The 20,797-nt window shown below is 42.0% G+C and overlaps 1 protein-coding gene across 11 annotated transcripts in view; it reads left to right on the top strand.

Moving 5' to 3' along the window:
• ARHGAP32 (Rho GTPase activating protein 32) overlaps window positions 1-20,797 on the top strand; it is a 263,993-nt gene that overhangs the window by 151,770 nt on the left and 91,426 nt on the right. For 9 of the 11 annotated variants that reach the window (XM_072884762.1, XM_072884764.1, XM_072884756.1 and 6 more), the window contains one exon: window positions 7,538-7,624. The exons of the other annotated variants lie outside the window; for them this stretch is intronic. In XM_072884762.1, the coding sequence (XP_072740863.1) occupies window positions 7,538-7,624 (87 nt within the window). The remainder of the gene's footprint in view (window positions 1-7,537; window positions 7,625-20,797) is intronic. 11 annotated transcript variants of the gene reach the window in all.

Here is a 20,797-nt window from a genome sequence, read left to right as displayed (position 1 = left end):
GGAGTTAACCTTAAATTCCATCTCGGAAAAACGTGAAAAGATTACCAGGTTTCCTTGGAACAATGACACGTCCTCTGCCAGGAAAAGCATCAGCCTTTCCACTGACTTAAAACTCCTGGCGAAAGACACTTCTGCAGCATTCTTGCCATCTCTTCTCTCCTTGAGATTTCTACAGATGTGTGCTGTGTTTGCAGTGAAACCTGCTGAAGTTTATGCTTGCCCGTGAGGCTGATTCATTGCCATCTGCCCCATCGCATCCTTCCCTGCTGGGGAGCTTGGATCTCCCGTGACCTGGACCACTGTGCCAGACGCCGCCAGTCGTTGCGTGGGGTCACGGATGGACAGGTTGTGGCATAAAGTGAAAGGGGCGGCTCTGCTAATGAGGCTTCCGTTGCTTATACTTTATAGGAAACTTCTTGTAAGTTTAATATTATGAAGTCTTGCAGTTTCTCTTAGAGAGCAGCTGTATTCATTTTATGTACTTAATTACTTTGGCCATGAAATGCATGAGAACGTGCATTTGCATGACATTATGCACAGGTAGGTGCGGTTTGCCCGTTGCTTCGCAGCAGGTTTTGTGGCGGTAATGCACGTATTGCACTTCACGCATGCAGATGGAACCAGATCATGGGCAGGACTGCACTTTCAGGACAGCCTCAGTAGACGCACCTGCTGGTCAGGGCTCTGCCAGCATCTTGGGATGAGATGCCAAAAATGTATCCGACAGCTCAAGCTTGGTACTGAATACGTGTGATGGTGCTTACATTTTGCTAGAAAAGCTAGTAATTGCTCCCTGTGGCTTAATACTGTGTCGATTATGTACTCGTAGTGACACTAGAACTTTCTTCAGGAGCCAGTCACCACCATGCAAATACAGTAATGCACAAACTGTAGACTTTTTGGCCTTCTACTGGCTCCCAATCAGTGCATCGTTTTCAGAGGAATTTAGATAAGAGCTTGGGAGATGCTACGTGGAATATTGAAATCGACTACAAGAGGTTGTAAGAGTTACTCCGCGGGCTTTTGCTGCTCTCTAGAGTGGTCTTCCCAGGGTATGTCCCAGGTCAGGGTAGGCTCCGCACCTCTGACGTGAGACGGTTTCTTGGTTTACTCAAAGCATGGTGGTGCAGGCAGGTTTGGAGTTTGGGAGGAATGATTCTGCTCCTTCTACCTGGAAACCTTTTGGGGTTGTTCAGCCTGGAGAAAAGGAGGCTGAGGGGAGACCTCATCGCTCTCTACAACTGCCTGACAGGAGGGTGTAGAGAGGTGGGGTCGGTCTCTTCTCCCAGGTAACAAGTGATAGGACGAGAGGAAATGGCCTCAAGTTACGCCAGGGGAGGTTTAGACTGGATATTAGGAAATTTTATTTCACCGAAAGGGTTGTCAAGCGTTGGAACAGGCTGCCCAGGGAAGTGGTTGAGTCACCATCCCTGGAGGTATTTAAAAGACATTTGGATGAGGTGCTGAGGGACATGGTGTAGTGGTGGGCTTGGCAGTGTTAGGTTTATGGTCGGACTCGATGATCTTAAAGGTCTTTTCCAACCTATACGATTCTGTGATTCTGTGAGAAGGAATCAAGCATATTTTCCTAGCCAATAATTTTAATTCTTTAATTAATGATAATCTAATTATTGAATGCCTTCCAGATTAAATTCTAACCTTTACTCTAATTCCGTTGAGGAGGTAGGATTTGGGTTTTTTTTTTCCTTTTATTTTCTGCTTTGTTCTTTTATTTTTATTTTTAAATATTTTTTTTTAGCCGCAAGATTTTAAGCTTTAGATAACAACACTGTACAAAATGAGTTATGTCATTGGAAGCAAGGCAAGTTCACAGTGTTAGTTATCAAACACATCGGATAGATTTGCCAAAGCTCTTGTACCCTTTTCTTCAAGTATACGCTGTTCTGCGTCCCGGCTCTCCGCCAATGGCTCTGTGTTACTCACTTGTTGAGATATGTGTGTGCGAGCGAGATCAAGAGCCAAGTGTTCATGGCTTTATGAAGCAGAAGTTGAAATGAGTAAGTTTCATAGACAAATCAAATGTATGCTTCGCGAGCTTTGCACAAATCGTCCTTTCTTCAGGAGAGCTGGTTGGTGGAGTTAACATCACTTGGCAAACAAGGGAAACAAGGAAATTAAAGCCAAAGCTATCTAAATGAGCTTACTTTGACATCTGGGAGTCAGAGGCATGGCTAGCAGGAGCGGACGCAGCCCCACTGACCTTGCAAAGCAAAGCCAGCTCTTACCTGGTGAGGATTTGGCACTTCCATTTAGTAGCCAACAGTCCTAGTCTCGGCAACAGGTTTATGTAGTGCTTTTCCTTGAAACGATTTTTTAAAGTTTTGGTAGTTTATAAGAGGAGCATATATAGCATAAAAATGTATGCATCTCAACAGCTGTATTTTTCATTATTTTTCTGCCTGTGGTCACACTGACTTATGAACCAGGGCCACTTAAAATGCTCTAATTAAAGTCCTCTCCGCAGTCGCTAGCCCTTGCTTTTTGGATCTCTGTGCAGGGAACGTGGCAGGTCCCATGCGCCTTCCAGACAGGTTCACAGTAGGCTTGCAATTGTGGAGCTCCAGACAAACAAATGAGTCTTTAAAACGCCTGCTGCTTTGCTCCAAGCTCAGATCTGCCAGAGTTTGATGTGAGGATTATTCTTGGAGGGAGAGCAGAAGGGAGCTTCCAAAGCCACTTTGGAGAGGAGAGATAGGAGTGTTTGTTTTGTTCTTGTTAACCCCTGTTCTGGAAGATAAATGCACATGCACGGAATTGTACTCTGTAAAACTACCGAGCTTTTGAATAAGACTCCTAAATGTGCCATATCATAACTAACTTACCCTCCTGCTTACTTTGTTGCTGTTTATCTCTACAGGAGGAATAACCAATAAATTATCCTCTGCAGGAGACTCCTGTAATCACTGTCTTTATCTGCTAGCTTACTAGAGATGAGCTGCTTTTTCTCAGACAGTGGGAAGACCACATGAACTAGAAGCATTTTTAAGCTAGTCCTGCCTGTATATACGATCAACAAAGCCTTGGCTAGCAAGCACTGCTCTTTTTGGCAAAATTGTATACGAACCACGTATGTAGCTTAATTTTGTCTTTCAAGTTACTGAGGCCCTGTTAGAGCGGATTGATACTGTGAGATCCTGATTGCTTCTTCAGCTGGCCTCCTGCTCTTGGAAATCTTTGCTGCTATTTGGTTTATTATTGTTCCCCATCGTTTGGCACATCGTTGTGTTAGGAATTACAGCTCTTGTTAGTCAGCTGCACAAAGCGACGTAGTGTGAATTTGCAGGTAGATAAAGAATTGCCTGCCTGCTCCAGGATTTAATACACTCATCAGTTCTTCGTTGGTGTGCGCAGAAAGCAGAGTGGAGACTCACAAACTTGTCCCTAGCTGTGTAAAGACAAATTTGAATGATACTTTGACGTAATGTTTACAGCACTCTGCGTTAGCCATACACCTGTTAAAGTGTGATGTGGTCAGAGGACCGTCTTCAAGGCTTTCTTTGTGCATCATAAAATGCTACCGCTGAAAAGATCAGGACAGCATAAACCTAATTTATGAAGTCAGTCATACCTACTTGTGCTAGTTAGGCATATATATTCCAATCATAAATGAACCTAACAGAACCTAATGCATCATCATTGTTTATCAGGTTCTGGAAGTTTGACAGCCATTTTGAATGTGAAAAATGAACATTTCAGGTTATATGTCAAGTCATATATAAAGTATATATAGTGTGTAACACTATATATACTGATCAAAGTATATATACTTTTATACCATATATACTTTATATATACTTTAATACCATAAATGCTATTTACAGATTATTTCAGCTATCTCAGATGATACTCATTGAAAGTCTTGCAGGGGTATCCTCGAGACCCTGCTGTCCTTGGTCTGTCCTTTAAGAAGACGCAAATCAATTTCCCAATTTGGAGTCAAGCAAATTCTGCCTGTCAGTCATGTTCAGAATCCGCTACGGTCAAGAGAGGCCTTTGCTTTGTGCTCCCTGGATTTCAAATCAGGCCCAGGTGCCCCTGTACTTTCTAGGATGTTTTGTTTATAAGGGATGCTGCAGGAGGAAAGGCTTTTAAACATCGTAACATCCGTGAGTTTTGGAAGAGCATTAATGCGCGTCTATTAACAGAGCAAGACAGAAATTATGCCATATGGGGAACAGGAAGCATAAGCGAATATTAATCTTCCAGGGTATTTTGCTGCGAGGACAGTTACGGTGCAGGATAAAACCAATAGATATTCCTGTGTTAACAATTCTACTCTGTCTCTCAGTAGGCATGAGGCTAGCTGCAGGAGGAGGAACAGTCTTTCAGTTAGTTTTTACAACTTTACTTTGAAATAAGACAGTTGCATATATGTAGGGCAATACAATGGATGTAAAATGTCACTTCTCACTACAGTGAGTTTGTCTAAATGGGGATATTCAGAAGCATTAAAGTATAAACTAACTACGTGGGTGTAAAGTTGATGAATATAAATCAGTAGGTTAATCCTCGGGTACGTACGCTCTTTCAAATGAAAAGTTTGCTGTAACTTAGTTGTCCTACACACACGGACCTCACGCCTACAGATGATTCACTTGCTATTTCTGGAGAGTTCGTGCATAGACTTGGCTTGACATAAGTCCAAACTGGTGTAATGACAATACGTGTAAGAGGAAAGGTGATGCAATTCAACCTTTGTCTTAACTTGACCCAAACCTTTGTCTGTCCCACGTTGTGTTGCACAGAATCAGGACTAGAATATGTTTAGGGAGCTGCTGCATTTGTATGTTGGCATTTTCATTGCCTGGCTGCTGGCTTTTCAGGTAAACAGAGTCTGCTGGAGTGAAGGGGAGCCTGCAGTGATGTCCTTTGGCACTGATATACCTAAGGGAGGCAAGGCCTGAAATTTCTTTGTGGGGTGATAGAGTAGGTGTATGTACCCTAAATAAGCACAGGGGAGATTAAAGGACGGAAACTTTTCTTTGGGAGAAGGAAACCCACGTTTAATTGAACTGGAGCTCCTTGGTACCTGACAAACGTGGAAAATATCTCCAGCCATGTATTAGCTTTCCTTTACTGCATGCTTTGTTATTTTGGTTTTCTTTGACTGTTAGTTTCAAAACTTAGTAGCACTTTAAATATGAAATTTGATAGCAAAGAATGATGATAAAGTGGGGGGGAACAGGCAAAGCAGAAATAAATAGCGGTCATATTTAATCACATTAATTGGCAGCAGGCTACACGCTGTTACGCACACAGAAAAGTCGTTCTTACAGATCTTTAAAATAGCCTCTTGCTGGAGTGCAGGTTTTTTTAGTGGAATTAAGCTCACCATGTGAAAGATCCTCCACAGCAGTTAGAAAGATTTATCTCTGGGACTGCATGGCACACCAACCTTATGAGGATGTGAGTGTGCGTAAAAATCTTTAAAGTTCTCACTGGAAAGCTTTACAGAAGAAAGCTTGCTTTGAAGGGGGAATTTATAGGCGGAATCAGAGGCTGTGCAGAAGCCGAAAAAGAAGTGTGCGCTGAGAAAGTGGTACTGGAGAAGCTGCAACAGTGGCCGAGGGAAACATTTCATGGGTTTTCTAGAGAGGTGATGTATGATGGAGTAAAGATAGTATCCAAATGGAAGTGACGCTGAGTGGGTTTCATCTTCAAGAGCTTGCACAGTGTTTTAAGGCTTTCTGTGTCCCAGTTACGTAAAGAGCAGCCTCAGCGAAAGGCTCTTAGATGTCCCCAGTTAAGTACCATTTTTTTTAAACTCCTCTACGCTGTTGGGCAACGGTGAAGACCGAAAATGCAAATTTGATTTCTGTTACAAATCCTTTGATGGAAAATTTGTATTTGCTCGCCAAAAAGGACTGCCACAAAGCAGGGGAAAGTTTTATTTGCATAACCAGCAAGAGAGAGCGGTGAGCATTTGCACGCGCGCTCTCTCTTCCTCTAAATAGATTTAATGCTGTAAAAATATAATAAGTTATGGAAATCCAAAGAGTTTCTTTGGTCCAGAAATCTTTTTAATTATCCGCAATCCTGTATACAACCATCAGAAAAGAAATTAGTATTCAGGAAGTTATGTCTGGTGAAGGAGGAGTGCTGAATTTGTGTGCTCTGCAACTTCCTTAGAAAGAGGAGAGAGCTACTGGCAAAATGCAAAGTTAAATTCACTCTGGGTATCAGTGGTCATTTATACGTAAGTGAATTTTGCGTTACATCTCCCTCTTTCTCAGGAGGTACGTGCCTTTAATCACGTGGTTCTAATTTTCTCTTGCTTACTTTCATGAAAATACAGCGATTTGTGATTTTTTTCCTCACTTATGTTTATTTCTGCTTTCATTTGTTGTTGGGTTTTTTTGGTCTTAGCTAATTATGATTTTTCTACAGACTTAAATTTTTATGTACACATTTTCCAAGAGAGAAAGTGTTGTTCCAAAAGACCTTTGTGTAAAAAGTCCTGGACTCTTCTTCAGCGCTTTCTATTTTTAAGCTGGCATCATTTCTGCTTAAGAAAGAAAGCAAATAACTCTTCTGGCTGGTACGGCAGTGTTTTCACTGTGCAATTTAGTGTCCATCCTACGAGGAGTAAAGGTAGCAATGATGGTTCTGTGTGTGCAGAGAGGTTGAGATACCTCATCCTGTTCCGTGCACCTTTAAGGGAGTGTTTCATGGTTTTCTATTCCTGGGGCTCTGCACGGGACAAGGATCTCTTTTTCTTTTATAAAACAACTTTTTTGGAAGATATTTCCTTTTTTTATTTGCTTTGCAAACAGTCTTAATTTGCTTATGATCACTTTCTAATTTCTGTTTTCAGAGAAGAGCACTACATGTAAGCCGTTTTAAGTATAGGATATCAAGACTAGTGGGAGTAGCAGGACTAGTAGTAGGACTAGTCAAGGCGCTCGGTACATGTACAGGAGGGACACGGTTAAATCTCTCCTCACTGCTCTGAAAAAAGCACATCATGATGTTGTATTTAATGACTCTGTATGTGATGAATGGTGCCATAAAGCTCTCTGTTGTGGTGAATTGCTTGACAACACTGAAATTAGGAGATATACTTTATTATCTAATGTCTGCCTGAACACATAAAATAAAAAATGAATAAAATTGGGGGGGGAATCACTGTTATCTGATACATGAATATTTATAGAGATATTTTCAGTGAACAATTAATTTTGCAGACTTCTAAGCTAGAGGTTTAATCCCTGGCTTGAACAGTTTGCCTTCCTATGATTGTTTTATTTTTGAACCATATTTTTATTTTTAAACTGTCAGGTGAGATGCTAAAATCCAATGGCATTTGAGGGTCTGTGTGAGCCATGAATGCTGAATATTTTCTATCTGACGACTCCAGACGGACAAGCACTTCCCTGATTCCCCGATACTCAGCATGTCTTGGAGCAAGTCGATGTGAATGTTGTGCTTCATGCATTATTACATGCCTGGCTTAGCCCTGCTCACTGACCTGGTCTTTCTCTCTCCCTCTTTTCTCCACCCCCTCCCCTTGGTGTAGCTTTCGCTCCCGGAGGAACAGAATGAAGTAACGAGAAACGGCTGTGAATCCAAGGAACTGGTCTATCTTGTACAGATCTCTTGTCAGGTAAATGCCATGTTTTCTCCCCCCACCTCGTTTTGCAGACCGTATTGCATTATGTTTGGCAACACAGCCTCGTAATATTTGGATACGACACTTTTCTGCGGCATGTGTGTTTTTTTCCACCTCACTAGCTCAGTCCTCAAAAGGATGCTGTCTGTGGTACTGCGACTGGCTAATTTTAAGAAAAGAAAAGGAGCATTGAGGGGAGAAAAAGGAGTCTGTTAAGCAAATAATCCGCGCTACAGTTTGTGCAGAGCTGCACAATGATTAGCCTAGAGACACAAGCGTGCATGCTTACACTATGCATACGTACGCCTGTCGGTTGTGTGGGGAGTGTACGTCGGCACACGGACGCACCAGCTACATAAACAGAGGAAGTACATGAGAGAGAATGCTGGCCAGTATTTTTGTTGATCAAGGCGTGCTGCTGGCAGCCAGGAGATGGGGATTCTTGATCTGTTCCCAGTTATGTCTGCGGACATCTGGTATGAAATTCTTTCACTGCCTCTGCTACTGTGGTATCAAAATGATTTGGGCGGATAAATCTGCTGCTTTGTACCACAGATTCCCCGTCTGCTAATACGGGGACAGTGACTTTGTAAAATGCTACATAAGAGGTTATCGTATTTTAATATGTTGAATGAAATTGTTGTTTGTAGGAGACATATTGCATTGACAAATTCTATTGAGAGTTAATCCCTGCATTTGGTCATTTTTCTGGTCTTAACATAGCAGTTCTTTTCATGATTCATCTCGGCACTTCTTGTCGTCCATCTTATCAATTTATGCTGAACATTAATGGGAATCACTGTGGTGTCTGTCTGTCTTTTTAAAGCTCTTTATGTGATTCTGCTGACATTTCTCAGGTACTAAAAGGAAGCATATGGACTAGGCACACCTGTGTTGCCTCCATGTGAATTGTGTGGGGCAGGGACGCATTTGCTGTCGGATTGTACCAGCATAGTGGCATTAGTGCACACAGAGACAGGTTGTGAATTTGCAGTGTGCTTGCTCTTCTGCCCTAACTCTGTGTGCACGCTGGTGTAGCGTGTTCAGAGCGAGCTGAGGAGCAAAGCGTCCTGCTCTGTTTTGAAGGTGGAGCTTGGCACAAGCTGAGCTACAGCAGTGTAGTTAGTGTAATAGAAACACCCAGAATAATTCCTCTCTGTTGTCAGCTCTTAACGGTGCAAGTACACACATGCACAACGGACATATACATGTATATATAAATAGTGCTCTTGGGAGAGGGAAGAGAGGCTGGAAGTGAACATCTCTTAAAACTGCCTGTGTTTGGGCATTTTGCTAGTACTGTTCTAACCCAGCTGTAGCCAGTTTCATACAAAATAATCACTTTTCAGAAAAGCAATCCAAGCTAACAAGCAGCACTGCAAAATTTAATGGTGGACACATGTCTGTGTCCCAGCCAAGAGCAGTACAGTGATGGAGAGTGAGATTTTTCAGGGGACTTGAGGAAATTGGAATTTCAATACGTTTTGAGTCCTCACGTTTGGGACTGCATTTGCAGTGCTTCACGCAGAGGTGGACCTTGTATTCTTCCCTATTTCAGGTGGGCCTATAGAAATGCCAATATTTTATAGAACAGTTTTTCTCTAACCCTGAAGCATACCACTTCTCATCTTTCTACCTACCTTACTGACATCTCTAAAGATTAACAGGACACCTTCGGGTATAATTGTGTCCTTAAACTCTGCAGAATATGTTCGTGCAGGAGCAAGCCCCAGAAGTAGCAAATAGCCAGTGATGGTGCACTGATCAAAGCGAGCCCAGCTGTCCAGCACCTTCTCTGACACTTCTGTCAGCCTCTCGGATGCTTTGCAGGGATGCTTCTGAGGATACAGTGCAGAGGTTTGATTTGCGTGGGGACAATGTGGTGAATTCTGTGCCCTGGCTAAAGGAAGATGCTACAGCAAGACTTAACTGAGCTGCTGTCCAATAGATCCAGAGGCTGTGAACCATGCCCAACTGCTGAGAAGTTCTGTTACCTTCTTTTTCAGTTACTAAACTAAAATGAAAGCACTGGGAGATGGCCTTATCACTTTAAAGGATGGGCATAGAACCAGTCACCTTTTCCTTTTTTCTTTTTTTTTTCCCCTTTTTTTTTTTAAGTAATCCTTCTGGCTAGCTAGAATTGCTCCCCACCCCAATCTGTGATTCACCTCTCGCGTGTTAGTCTATGTCCCTGTCTCTCAAATACTTACAAAGCTGAGAAACTTGTGGCATCTGGATTCAATGAACAGAAAGGCATGGAAGGAGCTGCACAGCTGAGCATCATCATTTCTACTGTGGAGATACTTCACCCCTGACATCTCATGGCCTCTCCTAATGTCCAGGGAAAGATTCCATTCTGTCACGCGTTGGATACCAGCGGTGTCTGGATGGGTTTGGCTCCACATTAGAATTGAATGGGAGGTGTGAAATAGCGCGTGGAATAATAGCGCAGTGGGGAGAGATTTTGGCAGGACGCATCTGTATCAGGCCAAAAATATTGAAGAAGGGCGAAAAAAAGCCTGTAAAACAAATTTCACTTTGCTCGCCTTTTGGATATGCTACTAGCCTTGGTGTTCAGCCTACTGCAGCAGCTTGCAAAAATCTCCTTGATTTCTCAGATGGACACAGCGGCAACGAAGTCTGATAATTAAGGCTAAACCCATATAAATGTAAAAGCTTTAAGATATTTGTGATTTATTGCAAAAACAGGTAGCAGGGGGAAGAGCAAGGGCATTTGGCCATCCTGGCAATTTTAGATTACGGACCTTAGAGAAATAAGCTAAAAAACCTAGCTTTGGGGTTGAATGCATTGTACTGCTGCGCCTTGCCCTGTTTGGACTGTGCAGATACAATCTATGTGTTGTGTGGTCCATAAAAAGACATTTATTTTGTCATTTCACTCTGTAGCAGACAACAAAACCAAAGCTTTTGAACACTAGACTTTTAAAACATCCAGCTCAGCCTTAGCTGTGTTTGGCAGACTGCAGTTCGGCATTTACACTAAGGAAATTCTATCCCACTCTTTCCCATCTGTAAGTATAATTTTAGTGGTGTAAAGAGAATTATTGTTTGATGCCTGTTTTGCAAAAGCTTCCCAGATAAGGTTTGAAAAAAATTTTTTTGGAGTTCTGTTTGTGACACATTGCTGCAAGACAGCTTGTGAAATACAAGCTTTGTGTGAGGTTCGGAGGGGTTTTTTTTTCAGTCTCTATTCAGCTTTTCTTCTACTTAGAGACCTCAAAAAATTAATCCAGTTTATTAGCTCTTAAGAAGAAATGGGAAGATACAGAGAGCTGTTCCAAGTGTTTCTGAAAAGTGGAAAGATAGGATTCTTCTTTTGATTTCTTTGAACAAATTTAAACATGAAAACTAGCAAATGACAAAGGTAGGGTTTTAAATCTTATTGGAAAGAGCTGATGATGGGGGGGGTTGGGTTTGTCTTTTTTTTTTTAGAGCAACATAGGTGGATTTTCCTCTTTTCCAAGTAAGATTGCACTGTTTAACTTTCACTCATTTCTAGAAGATTGCTTTCTGGATACGTACAGTTACTGCTGTTGAAAGATTGCTATTATTAAAACAAATGTAAACAAAATCCCTTTCTATGGTAAAAGAAGGGATGGATGGATGGATGGAAAGGAGCCTTTTTTAAACAATCAACAAATGCTTGAAATCTGAGGAAAGATTTTTGGGAAAAGGAGTAATGTTTTGAGTTTGCACTTTCCCAGCGTGCAGACAGTATGCCACGTGCATTTTTTGCTAGGGAGGAAAACGTCTCCCAAGAATGTTAGAGACTGTTTTTTGTGTAGGAAACAGAGACGGATAAAATCCTGGGAGGGGTGGTGTGAGGACTGTAGCTGTGAATCTCTGAACTCTGTAGACAGTCATTGCAATTAACAATAAGCATGGTCCTCCAAGGACCGCAGGGAATGTCCGAGGCCTTTACGAGTTTATGCTGTACCTGCAGGCTGTGAAGGTCCATTGACAGCGTTTGCAATCCTTGCTAAGTTCCATGGGGATAAGCAAAGAATTTACAAGGTCTGCAACACATTTAAAAGGGGTTACTATGTGTGCTGAGAGTAAATCAAGAGAAGTAAGAGCCTGCAAAAAGGTTGAAAGAGGCTAATCCATCCAGCGTGTTTTGTCGAGTTGTAAAGCAGGCTGAAAATATGCCTTTTTAATGTTTTTGGATTTGTCTCTGTGACATTACAGCAGCAACTACCTGCATACGTATTTAAGTATTACAACATAAGAATGGCCAATCTAAGCTTTTGTTCTGAAAAAGGAAAGAAAAATAAAAAGCATGCAGTACTAATTACATCGTGAGATTTGCGGTATTTCAACACTTCAAACATAATTTTTTGTGAAATTTTGAATGGCAAGGAGAGAACAAGAGACTGGCTGTGAAAATGCTGGAGTTCTAAGGGAGACCTTAAACTCTAGCCATCTCTTGTGGTTTTTATTGTTCGTTTTCGTTATCACAGGTGGATTGTTGAAACAGAAATGACAGGCAGTAGAAACCAGAAATGACAGACCATGCAAGCATGACTGATTTTAAAAAAAATCTTAGGACTAGATCTCATGATAGTCCCTTAAACACAGACTGACTGTTGTGGTCTCAGAACAGAGCCGCACTACCTTGTCTGCTTCCTGCTCTTCATGGGATAAAGCCAAGGTCCTGCAAAGGAAGTCTCTTTCTGCTGCAACTTAGGTAGATTTCTAAGGCTATTCTCAAAGCAGGAAGCTCTCGTGGTCCAAGCATGAGTTGTCTCCATTTTTCTGCTCACATTTGCAGACCCCACACTGGCAGTAAGTTGAGCCACGCGGCTTTGTCGTACAGGATGCACGGTACTTTGCCCTGTTCCTGTTTTTTTGTTCAAGGCAACCATTGCCTGTCTGTGCTGTGTTCATTTTGATTGATAGAATAAGGTCTCTGATGTACTAGATGAAGGCATTTACGCAAATCTGTGCCACTTGTATCTCCCAGCTCTGCCTCGCAGGAGATTCGAGCTCGGCATCTTCTGTTTCAAGAACAGTATTTGCAAAACTCTGAAGGCAACCCTATCCAGCGCTCCATGGCTGGAAGCGTGGTTGCAATAATAAGTGCTTCAAGGGCAGCGGTGAGAATGCCAGGAAAAAATGGGATCCAAGTAGGAAGAACAGACAGGGCTCCCCATCCTGGGTGGTTTGTGGGGAGAGGAGAGTGGAATATATTTTCACAGAAGCAAATGTCTTACTCAGACTACTAGCATCTAAAGTATGGTTTGCTGGTGCTGTCTGCCTGTGATAGTCCATACTAAAAACCGCAAATTGCTTGCAGTAGGATTTTTGAGTCAAACATTCGAAAACCTTTTGTATGATTGTTTTTTGTCTTAAAGGCTTGTTCTTTAATATATCAATAGTTTCGTCTTGTGTGATTGAAGCTCAAACACCTAGAGAACAGTTACTGAGTAAGTGCTACTAACATTCCTCCTTGTGAAAAGCTACAGTTCTTTAAACAGGTGACTCTAAGGGCTAAATTCTAACACATATATATATACTTGTGTGTGGTTTATATACCTATAAAAAAGAGGAAAGCTGGTCTCATCTTTGTTAATGGGATATATCTATGTGGAGCGTCTGAGCTGGATCCTACCCAATGCAAAATCTGTTTTCAGAATATGTGTTAACCTGCTTCTCCTTTCTTAACATAGAATTTTCTGCCTTTGTTATTTAAAGAAGATTTTGCTAAACAAGAGCAGTTACTGTGTCCTTTTATTGAATCATAAATTCAGGTAAAGTTTCACATTATGCCTATTGCAGTCTGGCTGCAGTCTCCTGCCTCTGCCTCTTCCACCTGAGGTCTAGTGTCCATGTAGCTGCTGGATGAGTCCTACCAAGGATGAAAACCAAATCCACCCCGTGGGTAGTGGAATACTTCAGTGGTGGTGGCAGCTAAACTGAAGCAGGTGTAAAATGAACATGCACTGGACTGCGAGGGTACGCTCTGATTTCACAGCACGCTAGCTGCTTTGTACTAACTGCGTATAGGGACCCTCGGTATGTCCTAAAGCTTTGTCTGCTCAGAAGGGCTCAGGAAAGTTACTCTGGTTTAAACTGCATTAAAATGCTGGTCACTGTCATGGCCTTTCCCCCCTAGCTTGTTTTCTGTACTTCTTTTCTGACACTTGGTACCGCTTGCCTGAAGATGACTGCCACAAAATGCCTAGAGAAATGTAACTTCCACCACCAAGTTTGCCCATGAAAGTTAGGTACCTCACATGTTTGCAAGTGTTTGAAAATCCCTGTTGTGGTACTGGGTATTTATTTGTAAGTCCCCCAAAACTTTTAAAAACCTGACTGTAGGCCTTTATGGATTGAATATTTTTAGCTTATCCTTCCAGATGTTCACAAATGTTGGAACCTCTATCCTAAGCATTTCTCGGGTGAGGAGGGCTGTTTTACGTTAGTCAAAAGAGAGCAACTAAAAGCCTTGTTTCCACAATGCTAATCCATCACTTGATCTTCTGTGCTTGAATGGTTGATCTTAGGTCATATACTACATGCCTTCTGCTCTCAACAGCGATAAATAAAAATGAAGTGACACTGGTAATGTGGATTAATAAAGAATGTACGAAGCTGGCAAGCAGCCTGAAAAATGCTGTTGGGCTGTGTTCAGCTCAGGCGATGCCAAAGCGCTGCCAAGGTGTAGTGTCTTTGAAAAACTTGGGTCTGTTCCAGGCTTTTTGAAAGTAAACTAGCATCTGTAGGCAAGAGAGAAGGTATTGAATTGCATTAGAAGCCTTTAAGAACCGCATAATTAACATCTATTACTCTGTAGCTCTTATCGTAACACTAAAGGATAAATTCATTCATTAATGAGGATAATAATCATTAAGGACAAGGATATGACTGACTGTTTTTTGGAGCTTTGCCGCAGAACGCTGATTTGGGTCGGGCAGCACTCAACATCGAACAGGATTAACACTGTTGTGTGCTGTGTCCTTTCCCTTTTTTAAAAGCATATTGCACCGTGCCCTCTGTTCATCATGGGGTTTGTATGTAGCTCTGTGATCGTTAATTCTCACATGTTTGGACATGTAACAGTGGAAGTAGCAGTTTTGACGTAAAGAGGATTTTTGTCCTGTTGTCTTTGCTACATGTATTCCGAAGCGTATGGTCAGGCAGTCGGCGGGACGTCTGCACCGGGATCTAGGAGATGCAGCAGCAGGAAGATTTCCAAGAGTTGTGCCATTTGCTTGCTTTGGCCGTTTGCAGTGTATTTGTGCTCTTTGGGACTATGCAATGGAAGTACAGAAGTTAGCTGTTGTCTTCTGTGCTGTGCAGGAGGTTGTAATGAATCCAGGAGCAGCGTTGCACTGACCTACAGTGGCATCCATGTGTCATTGGGGCTCTGGGGTTTCATTGCCCAGCTGATGGTACTTGTCGTTCACTCCGTTCCCAGACATAGAGCAGATCCAGTACTCTTGTGGGTAAATCTATCCACTGGTAACAAGAGATGAAAAATGACTGGAGCTCTCAAACTTTGGTATTTCATTCCTCCATTCATGGCGCTCTGATTTTTTCTCTGTTTAAATATGCATTGTGAAGGAAAGGGGGTCAGCATGGTCCTTTCTTGTTCTTGAGTCTGGATGCTTGAGACGCACTAACAGGGTTCTATCTGTGCATGGATTTTGAATGGAATGATTTATTTCTTGAGCGACACTGCAGAGAGAAATGCTGTCATGGAACTGCTTGTGCTAACGCACTTTCCTTCAGCAGGTGCAAACTGAGGTGCATTGCAAGCTGTCCCTTCAGCGTACCAAAGATAGAGGCTTGCTGTGCTCTGTGTTCATGGCTTCAACTATAAACTCTAGTGAAGGAACCATCTGGTGAATTTATTTGAGGGTGGTTTTTACTGGGGAAAGAGAGTATCCGAAAATGATCACCACAAGTTAGCAGCCTACCAGTTCATCAGACTTGCATTGGGCTGAGCTGCTGTGCAGTTATTTGTGAAAGGGAACGGTGAGTGATATATGGCAACAGCCGCTTTCATGTGCTCTTCAGATGTTTTTCTGTGATGGAAACCTACCAGCTGAAGTGAGTGGTCAGTGTAGCCCAGGTCTAGGAAGGGATAATGAGCAAGAGGGAAAATTATTTCTCAGAATAAAATGCAATATCACATGAATATGCTGCCATGAAAGTTTTTTTAAGCAACAGAAGCTTTTACAATTATATGGTAGTTTGTTAATGTCGTGTCCTTTGGGCATTTTGCCTTCAGAAAGCAAGCTCTGAATTAGAGAGATCAATCTTCTCGTATCCAAATTGTATTCTACTTAGCTCTGAAGCAAAAGTGAAAATCACTGTTGAAATCTAAGAGGACAGGATAGTGATTATGGTTTCTTTCTGTAAGTGATGCATTTTGGCAGGGCTTCTGATTGTCATGTGGGGCTTTGCAGACAAGGCTGGGCCCGGCCACAAATTGAAGAGGACAGTTGGCTTTATTCTGAAGAGACATTGAATCCTGCCCCATAACTAAGCAAGTGTAAATGCATTACAGAGGAGCAGTTTGTCTACAATTTTACTTGTTTTACAACTTCTCCAAGAGCTGGGCCTGGTTCAGATCCAAAATAAGAGGAGGACTGTGGTGGATGTTCCTGTTTTTCTTAGCTGCCTTGATGTTTATTCCTTATAGAGAAGTTTAACATGCACGCGTTTGTAATAGCAATATTACGGTGCCCGTTTACTTGGGACAGTTGACAGCCCTTTGGGACAGACGGTCCAAAGCGGTTTCATCCAGTGCCATCCTCTGCAGGCTGCAAAGTTACTTTGATCAACAAGTAATGTTAGGTGGCTAAGCAAGCATCAGGAGGAAGACAAGGTGCGCAGTTACGGTGCCTCAAACATGAAGGACTTGCATGTAGATAAAGTTCATAGGCTTTGGAAGAGCATCTACACTTCCGAACAACAGATTCGTTGGACATAAAATGTAGGACAAGCAGATTAGTAAAGAAGAAAAAGAAAAGGCACTCTCGAGGCACAGAAACTACAGCAAAATAAATAGGACGTGTGTAAAGATGCTTTAGCAGTATATCAAAAATGTGTCATTTTCATTGTTTGTAGCAAATTTTTGAAGTCACTGAGCAAAGTGGCAAAACTCTCAATTTGGAAAGTTTTCAAAGGTTCTGTCCTACCAGTTACACTGAGTGCACCTTGTTTAGTTGAACTCTGATATTCTAAAGAAAATTTGTAATTGAGTTGTTCTGGTAATAAGAACACTGAACTGTTAAATGCCGTTGTCTTCCTCAGTGACTAGAAGCTTCCTCAACAACTAGAGGTGCTTTGCCCAACTGGATTTATAACTGACTGTGTGTTAAATTAAAAATAAGTTTTGTTTTAGAGGAATTGGTGACAGAATTCTCAGGGGGAACGTGATTAAGCTTGTTTCTTAAATCTTTGTATTCTTTACGGCTTTCCTAGAGTTGCAGAGCAGGTTTGTGCCCCAGGTTTGCTCAAAGCCATCAGGCAGGCGTTTCTTGTCGCTATGTGTTGTGTAACCTGTGATAAACTGACCTAGTTCAGCCAACGCCAAGGTCCCAACTCCTTGAGCAAGATTTACACTTGAAGTGTGAAACAACTCACAATCAGTTCATCGTAGACCTGCTGTGAATTCCTGAGTTCTCCGCTTCCTTGGCAGGGGCTGGAAGCCTCCAAACTTCAAAAGCTGCGAATGTGCAGACAGGCTGTGGGATGTAGACATTGAGAATAATCACAAACCGATATCGTTAGAGACTGTAGAGCAAGTTTGCAGTCAAGGGCTTGGGCTTTGACAGATAAGAAGGAACTGACTTGCAGTTTTTCTAATGATGCATTTTTAAAGTGATCTGTGGTTCTAAAATACCGTATTTATTTCAAACTTTGTGGTTTACCTTTTTAAAAGACGCCATTAGGGATATTAGATATTAAAGACCGCCTGTCTTAAATGTTTCATCTCCTGGGTCTTGGCACTGCTTTTCAGTGTTTCTTCTTAAAACTGATGCATGCAGCTGCCAAAAAAGCAGCTATTTTTCCATTTTGGCTACAGCTCCAGCTCTGTTAACAAAACTTCTCCAAAGCTGCTTCTATTTCTTGTGCTTTCTAAATAACGTTCCACTCTTCTACCCTCTTCCCTTGAGTTTTGGTCAGCTACATCTTTAACATACCTGCTTGCATAGCTTTTTCCTTGAAACGTTCATGTCTTTTCTCTCTATAACCCTACCCAGAGGTGCAGGAGTAGGCAGAGATGTTCCCTCTGACAGCCTCTGATAAATTTGAGGGGGTGCAAGGGGCATGGACTGCAGGAGCAGCCAAGCTCCCACGTGTCCTCGGGAAAGAGCATCTCCGACTGCTGCTCTTGGAGGCAGAGTACGGGGATAGGTGGGCCGCTGGCCTGGCCCAGCAGGGCATTTCTTATCATCTGAGTGATATTTTATCAAATAATATCAAACATATATTTAACAAATCCTATTAACATTTTTTGCTTCATTCTGGGCTGTCAAGATAAATGGGTTTGTAAGGGAAGCACTGTCAGATACAGCATTATTTAATTTTAATTTATTTAATTTTAATTTATTTAATTATTTCCATGCTTCTAAGTTTCAGTTATTTTGTAAATGGTGTGATCGATGTGTGTCCTGGTGTGTAGCAACTGTAACTGGGGTTATGGGGTTTTTTTTCCAAACAAAGTTTCTTGGTTTTGGACCTACAAAATCTTTTCTTCCTGGCAATTAGTTTGAACAAAAACATGCTTATGTGCTTTGGTCACTTGGGGAAAAAAAAAAAAAAAAAAAATTGAAAAAAAAAATCAGCTGTTTGCTTCAGTGATGTGCCCAAGAAATGAGACTTAGGAGAACTGAGATCTGTATCTGCCTAAGCTGCTGTTGCTGCAGCTAACCTCAGGCAAGTCATTTTGAAAGTTTGCTTTGTTTTGTTTTACTAACCTCAGGCAAGTAATTTTCAAAGGGGTTTTTTGTTTGGTTTGTTTTAAAGGATAGTTGGTGCTTGCTTACTTTGATGAAATATTGTTTCTTCTCTGTGGTTAAGTGCTGAGTAGATGAGAGCACATTTGGGGCACAGGCTGAAGAGGGTGTTGTATTTAAATATGTGCAACGTCCATATAATCATTCGTAAATACATATGCATTCACTCATTGCCTTGCTACCTGTAGGATGGTCGTATTTTAGTTCCCGTTACTTAGCAGTTGGTCTGCTAGTGGCTTTGAAGTATTTCCTTTGTGGCTGTAAGCTCATGTTGGGTTATTACTTTAATTTTCTGAAGTGTAGAAAAGCAGTCCCCCATGCTGTGGCCGCCCTCCCCTTCACCCCTGTGTCTCTCTGTGACCTGTTGCTCTTACGGTATAATTTTACTAAAGAGATGATTGATACTGAATTGTTTAAATTATAACATGTCAGGAGAGCAGGGAATTTCATTCACATGTTGGGAGTTGTAAATCCTGTTTCAAGTTCATTAGGTGTCTGCCTGCCTGCCGTTCAGAAATAGGCTTTCTTGTGGGAGGAAGGATGTTGTTACGATTTCAAATGCTGTACACATGGTATGCTTGTGTTAGGTCTTCTTAATGTGCTCTTATTTCTCTGTACCTGTGCAAAACCAATTGCCACCAAAGCCTGAGCCAAATATTTCCCTGCTGTCTGGATGCTTCTGGCGAAGCTGCTCTTCTGAGTGATGGGGAAACCACTGGAAGGTCATGGCTTATTTCAGCTTAGCACTCAGAAAGCTGCATATACTTGATCGTGGTGAGTTGCCAAAATTGGTCAGAACAAGCAGGAATAATACTGCTGTCATTCAGGCCAGGTCCTGGGCAGCCTTGCATTCCCACGAGTGTTTTTAGTGTTCCTATCTGTAATTGGAATCAGGGAGCACAAGGAAGTATAATTTTTAGAGGAGAAAAGCTGCAGTGGTTTCCATTAAAATATCTTTTTTCCTGCTGATTGCAATTAATTGATAATAAACTGATAATTAATGCTGAAAGAGATTAAATTCTTGTGTGGAATAAGGCTGTTAAGGATTCACCACATAAATATACTAAACTTTCTCTTCTGCCCTGCGGTCTGCCCCTACGTACGTTCCCTTCACCTTCTGAGAGTTGGTCTCTCGTGTGTCCATTTCCTGTCATTCCAGGTGGAGCTCAGAAGTTTTTGTGTTTCCATCATTTTCACCTTATTTAAAGCTCCCTCTTCCCCGTATTTTATTTTCCTCTAAACATACGTGCAGCTGCTTGACAGCGGAATGGGTATCATGCTGCAAGCTGTTGCTGCTATCTTCTAAGCCAGGTCAACTCCAGAAGTGGACAGACATCTCCTTGATGTGGCTGTCACTGTGCCGGGCGCTCATCTGTGCACTGCCCAGCTCTGCCAGCTGAAAGGGTCATGGGAGCAAGTGCTGATGTTTGATAAGTAAAATGTGTGCATTCATCAGTGGGGTTAAGCTAATGCAAATGTCTTCCAGCTTTAGGAAGAGCCATAATGTCAGCGTTCCCTACCCTGTGGTGTGGGGAGGGAAGGAGTAAACTCCTGTTGACAGGTAATACCAGGAGCAATGAAAGTGAGTATCCGTCCGTGGCCTCAAGGTGAGGCCTGGAAGTGTGCTAGCCAAAAAGCCTTACACTGCTGAGCGTACACTTTCATGCAGAAATAAAGTAGCTTTATGTTGCCTTAGTGCAAACTCCCTTTAAGTTTTAAAGATTTATAATTTCCTTCAAGTTATAATAATACACCAGAAGTCGTAAAATCACCCAGGACATTTTGATAAACAGACTGAAGCTTAGATAAAGCCACCTATGGCACCAGCTAAAACCACTTCCTGGGTAAACTCTTAAGTGATGGATTTTATCAGTCTTGTTGTCTGTTTTGACTAAATTTCTAAGCCATTTTCCAGTGTGACTTGTAATAGAAAAAGGGCTGAAGGGTCATGCTGGAATAACATACAGAACACAAGACCCAGACAGCTGTAAAAGTCACCCACATGGCAGAGTTAAACTCTACTGGTGGATGCTGGCATTTTTCCAGCTATTTAATACGCGGTGTTTTCTTACTATAGGGTCAAACTGCAGTGCCTTTTGCCATATACTTTCATCTCATTTTCTGGTCTCGATCTCCATGTGGACTGGTAAAGTTCATGAGAGCATCCATGTGA

Source organism: Ciconia boyciana, chromosome 20 (assembly GCF_034638445.1).
Source record: "Ciconia boyciana chromosome 20, ASM3463844v1, whole genome shotgun sequence".
Taxonomy (NCBI): domain Eukaryota; kingdom Metazoa; phylum Chordata; class Aves; order Ciconiiformes; family Ciconiidae; genus Ciconia; species Ciconia boyciana.
The sequence above is the reverse complement of the archived record's forward strand: the minus strand, read 5'-3'. Positions and strand labels throughout refer to the sequence as shown.